The sequence below is a fragment of the Vulpes vulpes genome, chromosome 15, assembly GCF_048418805.1.
Source record: "Vulpes vulpes isolate BD-2025 chromosome 15, VulVul3, whole genome shotgun sequence".
NCBI classification, from domain to species: domain Eukaryota; kingdom Metazoa; phylum Chordata; class Mammalia; order Carnivora; family Canidae; genus Vulpes; species Vulpes vulpes.
In genome coordinates, this window is record NC_132794.1 from 56,951,697 (window position 1) to 56,971,165 (window position 19,469).

General features: G+C 34.2%; 1 protein-coding gene across 4 annotated transcripts in view; it reads right to left on the reverse strand.

Moving 5' to 3' along the window:
- DMXL2 (Dmx like 2) overlaps positions 1-19,469 on the reverse strand; it is a 157,319-nt gene that overhangs the window by 25,104 nt on the left and 112,746 nt on the right. For all 4 annotated transcript variants that reach the window (XM_072738518.1, XM_072738517.1, XM_072738521.1 and 1 more), the window contains exons 19-26: positions 18,155-18,265; positions 14,280-14,449; positions 10,851-10,948; positions 10,259-10,424; positions 8,741-9,005; positions 4,113-5,191; positions 3,534-3,725; positions 1,919-1,995 (exon numbers count right to left, since the gene is read on the reverse strand). In XM_072738518.1, the coding sequence (XP_072594619.1) occupies positions 1,919-1,995; positions 3,534-3,725; positions 4,113-5,191; positions 8,741-9,005; positions 10,259-10,424; positions 10,851-10,948; positions 14,280-14,449; positions 18,155-18,265 (2,158 nt within the window). The remainder of the gene's footprint in view (positions 1-1,918; positions 1,996-3,533; positions 3,726-4,112; positions 5,192-8,740; positions 9,006-10,258; positions 10,425-10,850; positions 10,949-14,279; positions 14,450-18,154; positions 18,266-19,469) is intronic.

Here is a 19,469-nt window from a genome sequence, read left to right on the forward strand (position 1 = left end):
TTTTGAACTCAGCCACAGTAACTTCTTGCAAGATACATCCACGAAGGCAAAAGAAACAAAAGCAAAAATGAACTATCGGGACTTCATCAAGATAAGCTTTTGCACAGCAAAGGATACAGTCAACAAAACTAAAAGACAACCTACAGAATGGGAAAAGATATTTGCAAATGACATATCAGATAAAGGGCTAGTTTCCAAGATCTATAAAGAACTTATTAAACTCAACAGCAAAGAAACAAACAATCCAATCATGAAATGGGCAAAAGACATGAACAGAAATCTCACAGAGAAAGACATGGACATGGCCAACATGCACATGAGAAAATGCTCTGCATCACTTGCCATCAGGGAAATACAAATCAAAACCACAATGAGATACCACCTCACACCAGTGAGAATGGGAAAATTAACAAGGCAGGAAACCACAAATGTTGGAGAGGATGTGGAGAAAGGGGAACCCTCTTGCACTGTTGGTGGGAATGCGAACTGGTACAGCTACTCTGGAAAACTGTGTGGAGGTTCCTCAAAGAGTTAAAAATAGATCTGCCCTACAACCCAGCAATTGCACTGCTGGGAATTTACCCCAAAGATACAGATGCAATGAAACGCCGGGACACCTGCACCCCGATGTTTCTAGCAGCAATGTCCACAATAGCCAAACTGTGGAAGGAGTCTCAGTGTCCATCGAAAGATGAATGGATAAAGAAGATGTGGTCTATGATACAATGGAATATTACTCAGCCATTAGAAATGACAAAAACCCACCTTTTGCTTCGACGTGGATGGAACTGGAGGGTATTATGCTGAGTGAAATAAGTCAATCAGAGAAGGACAAACATTATATGGTCTCATTCATTTGGGGAATATAAAAAATAGTAAAAGGAAATAAAGGGGAAAGGAGAAAAAATAAGTGGGAAATATCAGAAAGGGAGACAGAACATGAAGACTCCTAACTCTGGGAAACGAACTAGGGGTGGTAGAAGGGGAGGAGGGCGGGAGGTGGGGGTGACTGGGTGGCAGACACTGAGGGGGGCACTTGACGGGATGAGCACTGGGTGTTATTCTGTATGTTGGCAAATTGAACACCATTAAAAAATAAATTTATTATTAAAAAAATAAAAATAAAATAAATCTGGGTCATCTGTCCAAGTGATTGGATTTCCTACTACTTATATTCCCCTCATCATTAAAATGCACAGTATACACTGATAAAGGTAATCTGATCCTTAGGAAAATTTAAACCATTATTTCTTATTGATATCACTTCCAAAGACTTTTATATTCTATGTACATTCTATGATTTTAATAATTCTATTTAAGAAACGTACTTTTTGAGTTTTTTAAAAGCATTTTCTCTTTCAACTGAAAACCAGTTAAACAAATAGGAGCTAATCCAATGCTAAAAGAAACCGTTCTTAAGGAAAAAAAAATTAGAAAACTTCATATTATAAATTATTTTGAATAGTGAAAAATTCTTTTAAAATAAAAAAAGACAGTGATGGTGATCATTTCTATTTACTATTTATCATTTTCTATATGCCTCTGTTGTTACTAGGTGACAGCTAAATTAAAGTTATTCTATTTCTCATTCTTTCTCATCTACCAAAGTATACAAGGCAGTCATTTTTTTAATAGATTTTATTCATTTATTCATGACAGAGAGAGAGAGAGGGGCAGAGACAGAGGCAGAGGGAGAAGCAGGCTCCATGCAGGGAGCCCGACATGGGACTCAATCCTGGGTCTCCAGGATCAGGCCCTGGGCTGAAGGCGGCGCTAAACCGCTGAGCCACCTGGGCTACCCTACAAGGCAGTCATTTTTGAGGATTTTTCTGTCACTAGGAAATAGAACTTGATATAAACTCTGGACAGTTTAATACTTTTGCTATATTAATAATTTAACATGATTTTTTTTTTTTACCTGTAGCTATGACTGTCACATAATGCCTGGTAAATTGATGCAGAAAGTGATGCTGCTAGTGAATGAAGTGTATGCACCTAAAACCAAAACAGCCACAATTACATTTTATACTAACATTTCTATACAATAGTAATATTTTAAATATTAGAAAACACCCAGCAAACTAGCAATATCATAAGACTAGATCCTAAGACTAACGAATTCTACTTTAAAACTTCTAAAATAACTCCTAACTTAATATGCATGCCCAAAACAAAGCTAATTGATTCAAACACATCTTTATCAAATATTTACTTACTGTGACCCTGCTATTTACCAGGCTCTGAGTAAAGTGCCAATGGGCTGTTCTACCTAATGATTAGCTTCAAGATTAATATTCCAAAAAAAAGCAGAACCAAAATAAGTATACAATTTTCAGAGCTTTTATTTAAACTGCCTTATAAAATTTCCCTTGATGAAATAAATAGTTGATCTTACCAAGAATGAATTAAATGTTTAGATATATCAATCACTGTGTGAAATGGCTGATTTTTCAGAAAGCAAGTAGTTTACTTAGTACTTAAGAGTAGTGTATACTCTTAGAATTTTAAATTTAGAGTTTAAAAATTATCAATATAAAAACTACATCCTAAAAATGCTAATATTGAATCAACATTTTCAGATTCATAAAATGTTAAAATTTGAAGGGACCTTAGAAATCAGTTTAATACTCTTTGAAAGCCTTATCCAAATTTCTAGAAACTGGAAATGTTTCCTTATAATTTATATGCATTTAATGCCTTTTCTAAGTGTCCATATTCACTGAACAAATAATTTAAGCAATCTCTGCTAAAATACCGATACAAATTAATTCATGCTATGGATTAGAAGTCTCTAATAATAGGTTGATGTAACCAGTAAATTGTTCAGAAGAATATACTACCAGAGGTCAAACATGCCTTTCAAACAAAAGAAAAAAAAATGCTAGGGACCTGAAATGACATCAGCCACTGGAACTGGAAAAGCATAGCACAACACACAGGCTAGTACAGAGGTAGTCTGATCAATTTCAAATCCTACCAAGCTTCCTTCCTAGTACTTCTTGGAATCTATCTGTTCTTAAGTTTTCAATACAGGGTATGGGTTTATTTGGGGGTAGTAAGTCTGTCAAAATCTTGATTGCCCCTAATACTGCAGAGCATCCAATAAACACAACCACCATGGAAATAGTAGTGAGAGTACTTTGGGATATTTCTGATCAGCCCTGGTTCTCTCAAAGATATTCCCTGAGCTTATATTTTCATATATCTTGGTATATAGTCATAAACATTTCTCAATTACTGGTTCATTTAAGGAGAGTGAAGGATTTAAAGAAATATTAAGAGGCAAGAATACTGTCTAGAAAATTCCATAATCAAAAATTATTTGCCTATCTTAAATTGCTTTTCCATAAAGAGTCTTCCACTGATCAGGACTGGGAAAGTAGCACGTTAAGAGCACTTTAAAATATTCCTTTAAGTTCAAACCAGAAGACAAGTATTTACCTTCTCAATGTGTACAATATTTACCTTCTCAATGTGTACAATATTTACCTTCTCAATGTGTACAATATCAACTGATCATAAACTTGACATACCTTCACATCTCCAACACTGGGGTGAGGTGGTGTTTTCATTTGAACAATAGTGTAAAGTATATCATGGATGTGATTATTTAGGTATAATACAGGATTAGCTATGACTGTTTTTGTTGAAGCAATACTTGCTGAAAGCAGAGGTAGGGTGGTAGGCAATGGAAGTGGAGACTGGAGCTGCTTCACTGTGGTCTCCTGTGGGTTACAGTAGATTATTTTTTGCAAAGTAGTTAAAATGAAAAAACTAATAGTTACATGATAAAAATACTGGTGATGAACAACTGAATAAAAGCAGTATGTACTTATTCACTCATTCTACAAAAATTTATTGAGCACCCAATCTGTACCGGTTGCTATGTGAGACACAGAAGATATAAAGATGAATTGAATGTGACACAGCTGTGCTCTCAAGCTGTTAAGCCTACTCATAATCACTAAAATTCTGATCAACAAAGACCCATGCAGAGCATAAATATCTGCCTCCTACAAGCAAAGAAGCTGGACATATTTAGGTTAGCTAATAAAAAGAGCTATTAAAATTATTAAAATAACCAAGCCTGAAAAGAAAAGTGAAGTTCATACCTGCTGGGATTCTTGTAGCAAAAATTTGAGTTCCATCCTTACTGAGGCCAGTCCACCACCCTGAGCCCCATGAAGGCTACAGTAACTAAGAAACACTCTCAGAAGATCTTGATTTTTCTGTAACCACAACTTTCGTCTTTCTGCATGTTCTCGTTTTGCCTGCAATCTCCGTCTTTCTATTTGGTGCCGCTCATAGGAACCTATGTCTGGTTTGTCCGTCATTTCTTCCTGGTCCAGAAGATCACTTTCTACCTTGGAGTATGTTTTACTGGTATACTCTTTAATAACTGATTCATGGTTACATATCTCATGCAGGGCAGCAATTTCCTTTTCAAGCCAGTTATAGAGTTGAAATCTGAGTTTTCCACCATCTACTTCATAACCTGTAGCCAATGTTCTTAGTTCTGTCATAAGGATCTTTAAACAAGCTCTGAATTTTAGTTGTTCAGCAATCACATCAACTTCAGTATCACCTTCCAGACAGTCCTCTTCCTGAGGAGTCAGTAATACATTAGGGTCTGAGGCTTTCTCATCTTGTCTATCTGTCTCCCTGGCATTTGTACTTTTCATTATTAAACCAACAGCATCTTCTTCCTCTTCTTCTAAGGCACTATCATGCTCTTCACCCCAATCAAGGTTAAGAGGTTCCTCATCAACTTTCACTATTGGCTGGCTCCAGTCAAACTGTGATGAAGTTACATTTGACCAATCAATGCCAGAACTTTTATTGTCATCACTCAGAATCTTTGATTCTGAAGGTACATCATCCATTTTTTTAGGAATTGAGTCAGGCTGACCTTGTTTTGAAGGTAAGGCTGATATTTTGGTAACTTTTGGAATTTTGGAGAGTACCTCCAAGGCTAGAACAGGGCATCCAACTTTAAAATGAGCATTTGCAGTGGTAAAGAATAATTTTCTTTCTATAAGATTAATTTTATCAACAAAGTTTTTTTCAGTTTTGAGACCTAAGGTTGCCAAAGTTCCTTCAGGGGAGGCAAGGTTTCTTCGAATAAGCAAAGGATGAGTTCGAAGGTAGTTGTAGAAACTAAACACCACTGGGTTACAAGATTTGATGATAACTATAGAAATGAAACATACAGTCACAAGATATTATGTTAATTTGCACTTATATTACAAAAGAATAAAATATGTCAACATTTCCTCGAAATAAGAATACCCAAATATTATATATATAATAATACACACACACACATATATATATATAAACATATATATAAACATTGCTTTTATTTTTTAAATGGAAAGAAAACATCTAAAAAATGTTTAATTGGTTCCCTAAAAAGAGAGGGAAGAACAGGAATGGAGAGATCAGGAAAGAAGCTAGATCTCTCTGAAAATATCTTGGTTTTATATATTTCATTTCAAAACCATGTCAACATTTTATATAGAAAGAAAAATTAAATTTGAAAAAAAAAACAACAGCAAAATTTAAAAAAGTGATTCTGTATATCAAGCTGGTAGTGTAACTACACAAAGAGGAACTATAAAGTGACTTTAAAATAAGTAATTTGGCTATACATCCTTACTGGTATATACCATAAAAAAAGTTATAAAAATAACTGCAAAAAAAAAAAGCTTAACCTGCTCTCAGTAATCATGTTGCTATGAAAAATTTTGCATCATTATTCTCAAGCGATCATATATGTATAAAATAACAAGTAGGTTAATGCTATGAGAATTCAAGCTTTTCATTATAAGACAGAAGTATAAAATCTAAAAAGAAATCTATAATCTATATTGAATTAAAATTTTCAGTGTGAGCTCATGAATTCTCAGGTTAAAAAATACATATATATACTAGCTCCATTTATTAAAACAGCTTAGACACAATAATCAAAATCAATAGCAAATGAGGATCCCTATGCCCAGGCTGTAGTCTCTATTATTCCCACACTTAAAAGGAACCAGGATCCTTTGGAAGGATGGCCATTTCCAGCTCTGGGGCATTAAATGTACAAGATGAGCCTGAAACATCATGCCATAGCAGAAAGCAAAGAAACTATCAAGGAATAATATCAATAGGATTCAATAACTTGTAGAGGCTCCCCTGGTTAGAAATGAGATAGTCTGAGCCTCCATAATAATAAACTACAATGGATTCAAACGCAAATCTATCTAAATCTGTGAGTTCAAATAACTCAAATGAATATAAAAGCTAATTAGTCACCTTTGTAGTATGTTAGTGAACCAAACTATTATTTTGAAAACTGGTAAAGAGAAAGAATCAAACATTTATGCTCCCTTCACTACATATACTACTGAATTTCAGAGTAATCAAACAGCTAAGGGAGACTGTACTCCTAGAGAAGAATTCCAACTCATAAAGGAAAAATAAAATGACACAATTAGAATATCGTAATTTTACAGACATTAATGAAATAAAAAATCTATGCAGTGATCACTGATGGCTGTTTATACAATAAGCAAAACAAGCAAACATTATGAGTTCCCTGATAGAAGTACTCCATATCACCATAAAATATTTCTGCCAAAAATCCAAAAAAAGTATCTAGGATATTAATCACCAATTTATAGGAAATATAGAGAACATGGGGAAAAAAACACATGAAGTGACAGAAAAGGGACACAACCAACAAATTCTATTAAGTGAGAAATCACAAAATAAACAATCTGACTTTATTTCAAAGGACAAGAAAAAGAAGGAAAAACTATGAATTAAAGTAGGCAAAAGAGGCACCTTAACTAATCATAACATATATGCCTCATTTGAATCTTGATTCAAACAAATCAATTGTATAAGATTTTATGAGACAACAGGAATATCTGAACATTGCCCATTTCATTATTAATCAAATTTTGTTACAGTGATATGTGTTACGTTTAATAGTCCTTACTCTCTGGAGATTCATTTTGAAATGTTTACAAAAGAAATAATATGCTGGAATTTGCTTCAAAATAAATCTATGATGAGAATGGTAGGAGACTGTGCACATTTTATTAAAATTACCTGGGAAACTCAGATACTTATTTTTCTTCTAATGGTTTTATTTCCTTTCCTTTAAAATTTATATTGTTTATTAAAATATTTCTTCTTTATAAAGAAGAATATAAAAATGGGTCCCTAATCTCTTTATCCATGTAAGCAAGCCTTTTTATTCTTAAAAATTTTTTTTAAAGATTATATTTTTATTTGAGAGAGAGCATATGAGAGAGGAGGGTCAGAGGAGAAGCAGACTCCCTCTGAGGGGCTCAGTCCTAGGACTCCAGGATCATGACCTGAGCCAAAGGCAGACCCTTTATATTTATAAGTACCGAGTCTGGCACCGGGCTCAATCTCACCACCTTGAGAGCACAACCTGAGCCAAAATCAAGAGTTGGAGGCTTAACTGACTGGGCCACCAGGTGCCCCAGTACTCAGTTTCTTTTGATTTGTTCCAGCAAACAGCAAAGGGAGAGGAAGAGGGAAACTAGATGCAGTATGTACATGCAAACACATTTGCAACATGCACATGTAAATAAAAAGCAACAAGAATGTGTTCTTTCACACTGTTCTGCATCTTTTTGCTTCACTTAATAATACAGCATATATTAATACATTGATCTACCTCATTTTCTAATGGCACACTATTTCTGTGGTATGGATATACGATAATTCATTTAACTATTCTACTGACACTTAAAATGTTCCATTTTTAAAAAAGTATTGCAGAGTACTAATAAATGTCCTCCAGCTGCTTTTAAAAAATCTAAATTATTTGGGATAACTAGAAGTAAAGAAAGCTTATCACACAAGAATAAAAAAGTTCATGCACAAAACCAGTATGTGAACAGCCAAAATTCCTACTTTAAAAAAAAAATGAAAACTGGCTGTATAATTATATGGAAAGAGCTATACAATGTGTAAAAATTATTTATGCCTCAACTTAATATAATTGTTTTTTGTTTTGTATTTTTTTTCTAAATAAACAGAAGTTTAGAAACAGTCTTCTTTTGGGATGCCTGGGTGGCCCAGCGGTTGAGCGTTTGCCTTTGGCTCAGGGCATGATCCTGGATTTCCGGGATCGAGTCCCATGGCAGGCTCCTTGCACGGAGCCTGCTTCTCCTCCCTCTGCCTGTATTTCTGCCTCATTCTCTGTGTCTCTCATGAATAAATAAGTAAATAATCTTTAAAAAAGAAAAAAGAAAGAAAGAAAAGAAAAGAAAAGAAAAGAAAAGAAAAGAAAAGAAAAGAAAAGAAAAGAAAAGAAAAGAAAAGAAAACAGGCTTCTTTTAAAAAAGAAAAAGAGGGGCACCTGGCTGGCTCAGTTGATGGACCATTTGACTCTTTTGACCTTACGGTTGTACATTTGAGGCCCACATTGGGTGTAGAGATTACTTAAAAATAAAATCTTAAAAAAAAAGGGGGGGGGAAGGGGGTACCTGAGTGGCTCATTCAGTTATGCAGTTGCCTTCAGCTCACCTCATGATATCAGGGTCTTAGGACTGAGCCCCACATTAGGCTTCCTGCTCAGCAGGGAGTCTGCTTCTCCCTTTCCCTCTCTCTCTCCCTCTGCCTCACCCCACTGCTCATTCTCTCTCTCTCAAATAAATAAAAATCTTTAAAAAAAAAAAAAAATAATTAAAAAGAGAAAGCCACAATGTCCTACCTTGATGTTCATCATCATCCTTTGGTGTTTGTTCCAATAACGTGTCCAAAGCTCGGGTATAGTCTTTCATTACCCAATAGGCAAGACTACGCAGGAAAGGATCAGGATGTAATCTTTTGCAATCGAAACCTAAGCCATCCTTTTGACAACCCAAAATCTTCTCATTTAGGATGGATATATAAGTGGATGAAGTCTCAAATTCAGATTCATATAAACGAGCAATAACCATGGCTAGCTGAATATCTTCCATTTTTTCAAGACATACCTATAAATTCAAATATTAATACTTATTTAATAATAACTACTTAGATATATGAAATATTCCACTAATACCCTGAAATCTACCATTTATATTCTCCTAGTGGTGGGAGGGGTCCAGAGGTTGAGACAGTAAAAGGCAGTTAAATGACTGCTTGATATGAGATTAAGGAATAGCAAGAAGAAAAGAAACTAGAACTTAGCAGCTTCTAGCCTAGAAAGATCATTTTTAAAATAAGCATAAGACAAATATCAGCATCATTTCAGATTTGTCAATTTAAATTAAATATACTTACAACATTTGAATTTATATATACATCAGTTCCTCTTAATTTCAAAATACATTTCCACATAAATACAATTGCTACCATTTTAAAAGGACATTCTAATTACAAAACAAATAACATGAAATAAAGCAACATATTCTTTATTCTCTGTGAGTTTATATTCTAATTTAATTACTTATATAGAGTATTTGAGATCATTCAGGCAACATAAATATCTCTCAATCACTATTTCTCTTCTCCTGATTATCTTTAGGTTAAAATTCCCATGTCAAAATTATAAATATTTGTTAATTTAAAAAATCATACACCAGAGATAATTTTGAATATATGACTACTCCTAAATATAGAGAACTTCTCTTCATTGAATACTTCCTATTTCTTCTATAATATATTATTTCCAATTATTTCTTATTTTTCCTTCACCTGTTTGGATTGTTCATAATGACAATAACTATCCTAGGAGGAAGGTCTCATAACAGCAACATTCATAATTTCTCTCTTAATCGTATATATCAAAAAAAATGCAAAGTCTTACCTCTTTCATTCATTTTCAAATACCTAGGACAACTACATTACAAACAGTACAAATAGCAATTCCAGTTCCTTATCTATGAATTTCATTTGGGAAAAAAAAAGAACTTAAAAGTAGCTGCCTATCTACCCCAAAGGAGGAGGTTGTGACCTATGCAGACTTGAAATAGCTTAGAATCATAAATAGCTAGGAAGAAAGTATTCATAAACCATTTTTTGCCATTTTTTCATGCATATACACTTGAAGCGTACCATATTCCCTATATAAAATTTTTGGTTTATGTTTCACACTTGAATTGATATAATTTTGCTTGTTATTATACCACTGTTTAAGTTTGGTGACCTCTGTAGTTACCAGACAGAAAATTACAGTCTACTCTACAACCTTTTCAGGGTTTCAATCTCCTACAAATATCTCACAACATGTTTTCTTTATTCATACCTCTATGGCATCTTTCAATGAGCCGGCTAACAAGAAAAAGGCAGCAGATTGTTCAAAGCGTTGTTTTCCAAGTAAAGAGAAAGCATTTTTCAAAGCAGCTTTACGCCATCTATCTTCATTAAAGTTGTGGCTGAAAAATGTTGTCATCTTTTCATCATGCTGGGACCTGGGAACGAGAACACAAGTATCAGCGGTTAAAGGAAATCTAAAATATTTTGAATCCTTTGCACAATATGTGAAAATAACCCCAAACATCCATCAAAAACAGCAACTTCAGTAATAGGCGTCTGTTACCAAGCTTCACTTCTAATAAGGAAAGCTCAAAATCCTTATATACACATAAACAGCACACAGGAGCATTGTGTACTTTTCAAAATGCTTTTATCAACTTTTTTTTTAACAATACTTCACCCTTTATGTTAAGCTGAACCAATTTATGCCCAATTTTTTGCAGATAAAGGAACCAAGATACAAAAAAGTAAGCTGATCTGGTCAAGCTCATATATCTAAGTACTTTCAAAAGTATTAGCATCAGAGATTTGCAGTACAATCTTCATTTCATTAAATCATGTACAATGTTGAGGCAATTTACCTAAACAGACCCCATACCACTGCTTTCTTCTTCATGGAAAGGTAGAATAATGCAGCATCCAAGGCATCATTGTTCCTTTGAAAAGAAGCCTTGGCAACCTAAATGGTAAATAAAATGTTCTATTAAGTTGACTATTTTATAAAAGAATTACAACCAATTAACCAACAATTACTGGTTCCCTGCTCTTATCTTACATGACTGATTGGAACCATGGAGATTGAAAAAAGTTTGCTATATTCCACAATCTCCAGTAGCTTATGATATATACTCTGAGAGACAACCATTTGTATGTAATTTTAATAAAAATAATAATAGCAACTAGCATTTACGGATTACTTACCATGTACCAAGCACCAATCTAACTGCCTTTTATTTATCTTACTTAAACGACCACAATTCATGAGAATTATCCTTATTTTTATATAGGCCACAATGGAGACACAGAGAGGTTAAATGAATTGCCTAAGGCTACACAGTAAAAAGTGTGGAAAAGGGATTAGAATCCTAGTGGTAATAAAACTATCTACCCTAGGAAACAACAAAAAAAAGGCAGAATATTCAATAGATATGATCTTCTTCATGAAAATTAAATGTTACATTTCTTAATGTTTTATAAAAGCCAAAATGCTAATAACTTCTACAGGCTATGCAATTTCACAATTTAAGCTCCCTCAACTCATATTGATACAGACACCTGTGAATATCAACTATAACACACACACTTAAAAAATTACAGACAAAAATAAGTGTTCCACTGTTTTTTAAAAACATTCTTTGCTGGTATTTTTCCAATCAAATTTTAATGATTCTAAAAGACTGACACCTTCTTTCTGGCATGTAATTAAAATACAGAAGGCTGAAACTCCATTATTTTGAAGAGCTTACATATTTCATTTCTTAGAAATTCCATGAGAAAGAGTCTAAATGAGCACATGACTGATACTCTCCTTGGGAGCTTATAACCAAAACTGCCGAATTCATGCTGAACCAATCAACTCAGTGTTAAGTTTAAGAATTAAGCCAGTAACATTACTGTATATATAATTATATTGTTTTGAACACAATTACCATACAGACCATATCTAAGTTTTTCAAAGACACTTAAATAACTTCTGGAAATCACTAAGTTGAGAGATATAATAATAAGAAACAAGAATTAGCTCACAGTGACTCATAGTAAAGAAACTACCAAGGCATGGGAGAGGGAGAAATTGAGTCACAAAAATGCTGTATTCTCAATACTTGTTTATCTTATTTCTCTTCTACGTTTTTGGTATTTTTTTCTGCCTTCAGTCATTTAACTTAGTATTCGGATGTTTAATAATTTTAATTCTGATGTTTAATAATTTTAGAGAAATTTTTGTTCATTTTTAGCTAAGGATTTATAATATATATCTTAAGGCAAAAAATTATTGTAACTCTGATGCGATTTTAAGAGATAATCTCTTGTGGAAATAAATCGTATGTAACATATCAGAAATAATTATATGACACAACCAACTGTTGATGGAATTAAAAAGATCTTTGTAGACATCTGAAAAATTTCAAAGATGTCCTCTTTCTCATTGCTTTAGAATATAAAAAATTTAAGTATTGTGTTATATACATGCTGTAACAATTAACTTGCCCTACATACCAGAAACTACATTACTTGGTTGGTGTGAGAATAAATTCCTTCTTACATTTGTGCCTATTTTCAAGAGAGAAATACTGGTATCTTATTGTCAATTTTACATGTAACAAGAAAATGGCACTTCTGTGCTTACATTTCAAACTGATCTGAGGGCCATGATGAACACCAGAATCTCAGGATGCTAACTGAGATGAAGACAGCACATCTCTAATCACCCTCAATTTACCAAATGAAAATGGGCCTGAGGGAATATGCACTTTAAATAAAGTTTGCCAGGTGATTCTTTGGACACACTAAAATTTGATGACGACTACTGTAGAGAAATGAATTCCTCTTGGGAGAAATAAATCTATACTTCACAAATGTAGTATCATTAATTGTACCTGGGGGAATTTCAATGAACTCCTACAAGTAAACAACAAATGAGAATTTTACCTTTCTAACCCCCGTAGAGTAGAAAGGGCACAGACTCAGTCTAATACCTAAAAATGCCAGGAGCGTGTGGGTTACTTAACCTCTCTAGATCTAGTCCAACATGTGGAAATGGAGATGCTAACACAGGGCCAGATTATATGAAATAATCTATGAAAAGCAACCAGCACCACCTGGCACACAGTAGGTGCTCAGTAACAGTCTGTTACTGCAACACTGAAAGAGCTTTCAGCTTCCACTAACAAATTATTGGACAAATTTTTTTCTAAAGGTAATCTACCAGAAAATGGATTCCAAAAGCCTGTCTTAAAAAAATTTATAGCATGTTTAATTTGCTGCCACAGATATATTTCTCAAGTGCACACAAACAAAACCTTTTATTGAATGGTATTTTAAGTATGCAAAGGAAGTTTGCTATTTATTAATGTAGCCACACAGAGAATCCTTTATATAAAAAGAGTTTTTATATCTATAGTGTACATATCTGAAAAGAACTGAAGTTTCTTTTCTAAATTTAGATTTCTGTGTTTTCTTTTGTAAATATTATTATTGAAGTATAGTTGACATCCAATGTTTTTTTCTTAATTTTTAAATTTAATTTAATTTTTATTTAAATTCAATTTGTCAACACACAGTGTAACACCTAGTGCTCATCCCATCAAGGGCCCTCCTTAGTGCCCATCACCCACTTACCCCATCCTCCCACCCAACATTCAATGTTAAAATATAGTTTTGGATGTATAACAGCGATTTGACAATACTATACATTATGCAGCACTCACCACAGTAAGTGCAGTTGCCATCTGTCACAGTACAATGTTATTACAACTTTACTGACTACATTCCCTGTGTTGTACTTTTCATATCCATGACATACTGTCAGTTATTTAAAAAAAAGAACTCTGAATTTTCTCAACCAAGACATACCTCAACTGATAGCAGAAAACATGCAATTCTATAAATATTATAAACTCAGTATGTATGGTAAAAGGCAACTGATATACTACAGAAACATTTCATAAAGGTCAAGTTTTTGGAATCTCAAAAACTTTTTATTTAAGAAATTCTCAAGATCTCAAGATGTACAAACTAATTCCCTACAACAGATTTTCTGGAAGACAGTATCTTTTATCCTTTAAGATTTTTTTAAAAGATTTTATTTATTTATTCATGAGAGACACAGAGAGAGAGGCAGAGACACAGGCAGAGGGAGAAGCAGGCTCTATGCAGGGAGCCCGACATGGGACCCGATCCCGGGACTCCAGGATCATGCCCTGAGCTGAAGGCAGATGCTCAACCGCTGAGCCACCCAAGTGTCCCACCAAAATTTTTTTTAACTTAAGCATCCAATGAAGTAAAGTTACCTTTTCAATGCATCTTCGAAGAGTGTTAATATTCCTGACCCACCAACCTATTCCCATAGCTCTTAACTCAGACCACTGAGGGTCCCCTCTCTGAATGGCCGGAATCATATTAATCAGTTCCTCCTCAGCCTCAGAATGAAAAGCCCAGGCAAAGTGGCAGGTAGACACACCTAAATTAGAAATACAAAATAATAACCTTCAGAACTATATCAAAAAAGAACAAAAAACAACTTTTCACACAGTCATGTATTTATTCACTCTGGGAAGAATTTCCAAGCAGGAAAAAAAAAAAAAAGTAAAAGGAAGTCTTTCCTCACTCAGTTTTACACTACACGCTTCTAAACACATGGAGCAATAGCAGAATATACAAAACCAAAAACCTCTTTTTTCCAAAACATTTGCTTTTTTCTCTGCAAAAACATAGGCACTAAAACTTAACCACTGGAAAGATATTTGGACATCGGGTCATTTATACATACACACACACGTACACGCACCACACTTATCAACAGTGAAAGCTCCGGTCAAGTCAAAATATCTCGGCCTGTGTCCTTGGGAGTTTTTTCAGTTTCTTCACAGCAAGCCCCTTGCTTGCAGACCATATTCCTTAGCACCGACTACTGGAAACTGCGCCACTTAACCAAACAGCCAATGAACTACGTATTTCACAGTGAAGTCTAACCTGCAGTAAAGTTGCAGGGAATAGCAGGGAACACATTTCTCTGCCTCCGGCATCTTGGTTAAAAGTAGTTTAAAGCTGCCTAACACTGGTGATATATGGCAAACTCTTTTTGCCCTGGTAGAAGACTGACGGGGCTCTAGGCCGCTTTTAGAGGCAACACTATCAGATGTGGGAGTACGAGGGAGTTTATCAGCAGCAGCTGAACTTCTAATAACACTTCGTTCCACTTAGAGCAGGTGAAGAGGAAACAAGGAAAATGACACACTGATTGGTGACACATAGGGGGAATGCCAGGAAGAACCAGAGGAGCCTAGGAAAGAGGCCAAACTGGTCAACATAGACATCTATATGGACCTATTTTGGACCTCATGTCTGAAGTCAATGATGTACTGTACATTACAGTACAGGCTTCTCAATGCTCTAAGACCATCAATATTACTACATACGATTTTTTTCATTAACAACTACTATATAGACTTCCAATACAGTTTCAAGCTTTTCTAACCATTACTGCTTTACAACAGTTCCTTTAGAAAGTATAAAAGGAAAACTTATTATGACTATTTTGAGTAATAATCTTAAATCTTTTAAACTTCCTATGCTAACATTTATATACAACTGTGCTTGAAATCACAGCACAAAAAAATTAGTGCAACAAGCCTTGACTGCCACCAAAAATTTAGGGGGAAATGGTCAAGATTTAATAACATCAATTTGTAGTTTTTCGGAACCTAAAAGGCAGACTAATTTTCTCACTTTTTAAATCTTTGCCCAATTTAAGAAATAATCACTATATCAAACTACCGACACTTTGCTTTATAAGTTGCTATTACACAGCAATACACACAGAATAACTTTGCTAACTGCAAATTTATCATATAAAGAATAATGTAAAATATATTACACTTCATACCCTTAAGTGGAATGGGATTGATTAAACTTTTAGTATGATTAAGTGGGAACAATAAACACACAGGTTGTCAGGGGAATTAGGTTCAGAAGGCAAGATTAAAAGCGCAGTGAATATATGTGGAAGCCTAACTATTTATTTTAATACAAGCATTGTATCATAAGTCATATACTCACAAGTAAAGCTGTTGTTTGAGGAATATCTGTCATATAGTAATCCAGTAGATTTGCATACTTGTAGCACACTGCCACACACCCTGATTTGAGATACAAGGATTTATATCAGCCCCCTATTTTACAGGTTAAAAAATCAAAACTTCAGAGTTTAACCTGCCCCATATCCTATGCCAAGAAAAGATATTAAGAAGAAAAAGAACAGGGGCACCAACACGTAGTTAGTTATTTATCAATTTATTTTTTCTCTACCAATAACAACTATTCTTTGCAGTTTTTCTCTGTTCTTAACCTTTCTACCTATATACTGGCTACTTAACTTTCCCTGAAAATTGTTCCTATAATACCAATCACGTCTTATGTCCAGTGTTTTACCTGTATCAAAGGGAAAAATGGAATTCTCAATTCCTCAATGGTCATTAAGTTGTTCAGCACTATCATTTAAAACTAAAATATAAAAGAACTGTTGAGATACCACTTTTTAAACCTAATTGAATGGCACAGATTGTTTAAAATGATAATATCAAAAAAATTAAATAAAAAACAATACAATGATAGTATCAAGTGTCAACAGTGGGTTAAATTTTGGAATCATCAAACACTGCTTCTGGGAATATAATGGAAGACAGTGTTTCTGTCTGGGGCAATACCTATCAAGAGTTAAGAAATGTCACTCTTAAATACAGAGAGCTGGTGGTTGCCAGAGGGGAGGTGGGCAGGCAAATGGGTGAAACAGAACAGGATTTAAGAGTATGCTTATCTTGATGAACACTGAAAAGTATATGGAACTGATGAATCATCATATTGTATACCTGAAACTAACACTGTATATTAATTATACTTGAATAAAAAAAACCACTAAGGTACAGTTACATTCAGAATTTAGAATATCGGCCTGGCAATACTGTAAACTGTTGACTGAAACATTAAAAATAAAAACAACCACCTTAAAAAAAAGAGTTAAGAATTTTCAAGCCCTCGGATTCCACTGTTGGAAAGTAACACGAGGAAATAATCAGATATATACATAAATATCTATATGCAAAGTAATATTCATCACAGTGATCATTCATATAGAAAAGAAAACCAGCAAAATCTGTTTCAAAATTAAAGGACTGGATAGATGAAGCACAGTTTAGAAACACAATGGAATATCAGACAGCTATTTAGAATTACATGAGGGTAAAGGGTAAGTGTTATGGGTAAGACCAAGAAATTATAGAGCCTGGTATTCTAGTTCCTACAATACTAAAGCATTATTTATAGGACTGCATCCAGGATGCTGGTTTCAAAAGGAATATAGTCTAATAAAAACTGCACTGGGCTGGGATTCTAGCTCCGAACTCTATAAGTAGCCCTATATCTTGGCAGGTCACTTTATAGTTTTTTTAATCTGTCAATTAGGGGGCTGACATAAATCCTTACATCTCAAATCAGGGTATGTGACAGTGTACTACAAGTATGCAAATCTACTGCATTACTATCGGGCAGATATTCCTGAAACATCAGCTTTCCTTGTGAGTATATGACTTATAACAAAATGCTTATATTAAAATAAACATAAATAATAATACATAGGGCAAAAATCACACAATTTTTAAAGAAAATATATCAGTTGTCAAAGAAATTCAGGGCCACTTTTTTAAAAAAGATTTTATTTATTTATTTATGAGAGACGCAGAGAGAGAGAGAGAGAGAAAAAGAGGCAGAGACACAGGCAAAGGAAGAAGCAGGCTCCATGCAGGGAGTCCTATGTGGGACTCGATCCCAGGACTCCAGGATCACGTCTTGGGCTGAAGGCAGGTGCTCAACCACTGAGCCACCCAGGAGTCCCTTATGGCCTTAGGCATACCAGGTTTACTACTAAGCTACTTTGACTTTAGTGAGTAAGTCTGAGTTAGTCTGAGAAACTGAGATAGAAGAGCAAAAATTGCAGAACAGAGCTGAAAGAGGCACAGAAAAAGGGTAAGTGGGTACTATGTGACTAAAAGATCTTAAGGATGTATGCATATAATGACGTGGCTAATTCTTATACACAAATATAAATACAAGTATTCCACTACAATATGAAATAAAAGTTGTGGAAAGGTCCAAACAAGGAGTTAAATACCTTGATGAAGTAGCTGTACTCGGTATAAAGGAGGCAACGATGTCAAAAGGCATGTGTGCAAACGCATAGCTAGCAAGTATCTCAAACCACACTCGTCTAATGTGTCCCTTCCTATAAAGCAAATAGAAAATATGTTTCAGGAAAACTGTCACAAACCAGTAAATAATTAGGAAATAATAAGCATTAAATTCAATAATAACGATTTACACAAGATATATGTTTGAGTGTATCCCTTTGCTAACAGTCAAATATCTTTATAAGAAATACATCTTTACAAAAGGTATTTGTAAATACAAAAACTCTCAAATGAAAAAATGACTGGGGAAAATATAATTCCCTATTAGTATAGGTAATAACAGTACTTACAGCTATTCATAATAAATGAAATCTTGAAATCCAATAAAAAATATATTAACTATAGTAAGCTAGGTACAATTTTAAGAAGCATTTCCCACATAAAGTTGGATGAGATTGAAAAGATAGGAATTACATATCTAAAATGAAATCATTATTTATTATCACTGTTAATTAAAAAGCTAATATTTTCTAGTCTGGTTAGCTCAATTGAAATATAGTACTATGAAAGATTTAAAATTCAATTCCCTAGGCTAGTTTTACAAAGCTAAGGTTGAACCTTAACCTGATTTCACAAACTTAACTCCTATTTAAAAGTTGCACAAAGGTATGAAGTGTGAGGAGTTTCATTAAAATTATAGACACTGTTGGAGAAGCAACACAAAAGTTATGACCAGCACCCAGTCCAGTAACTGCCACTTGGGAAGTACTAAGAATGTTAAATCAAATAATATTTTCTAGAAGAATATAAAATGTTTTAAAATCTCAAAGTTTAAGTTCCAGCTCTACTTCCCATTAGCTATCTTTGTTCATCCACCCATTCATTTATTTATTCAACAAATCAAGTACCTACTACAGGAAAGGCACAGTGTAGGTGCTGGGGATTTGACAGTGAATAAGACAAAATCTCTCCTCTCATGGTGCTTTCATTTTAGGAGACAAAAACAAAAAACAATGTATCTGGCAGAAAGTAATGCTATGGAGAGAAATAAAAAGTAGGCTTGACAGAAAGGGAGTACTGGAACAAGGGGATTCTATTTTATATAGTATACCCAGGGAAGAACTTTCCAAGACAATGATGTCTCAGCAGAAACTTGAGGAGGTGAGGGAATGAGCCAGGCATAAACTTGGGAAAAGCTTCCCACACTGAGAACACAAAATATGCAAAGGCCTTGAGACTGGAATGTGTTTAGTGTCTTCCTGGGACAGCAAGGAGGCCAATGTAGTAGAATGAAAATGA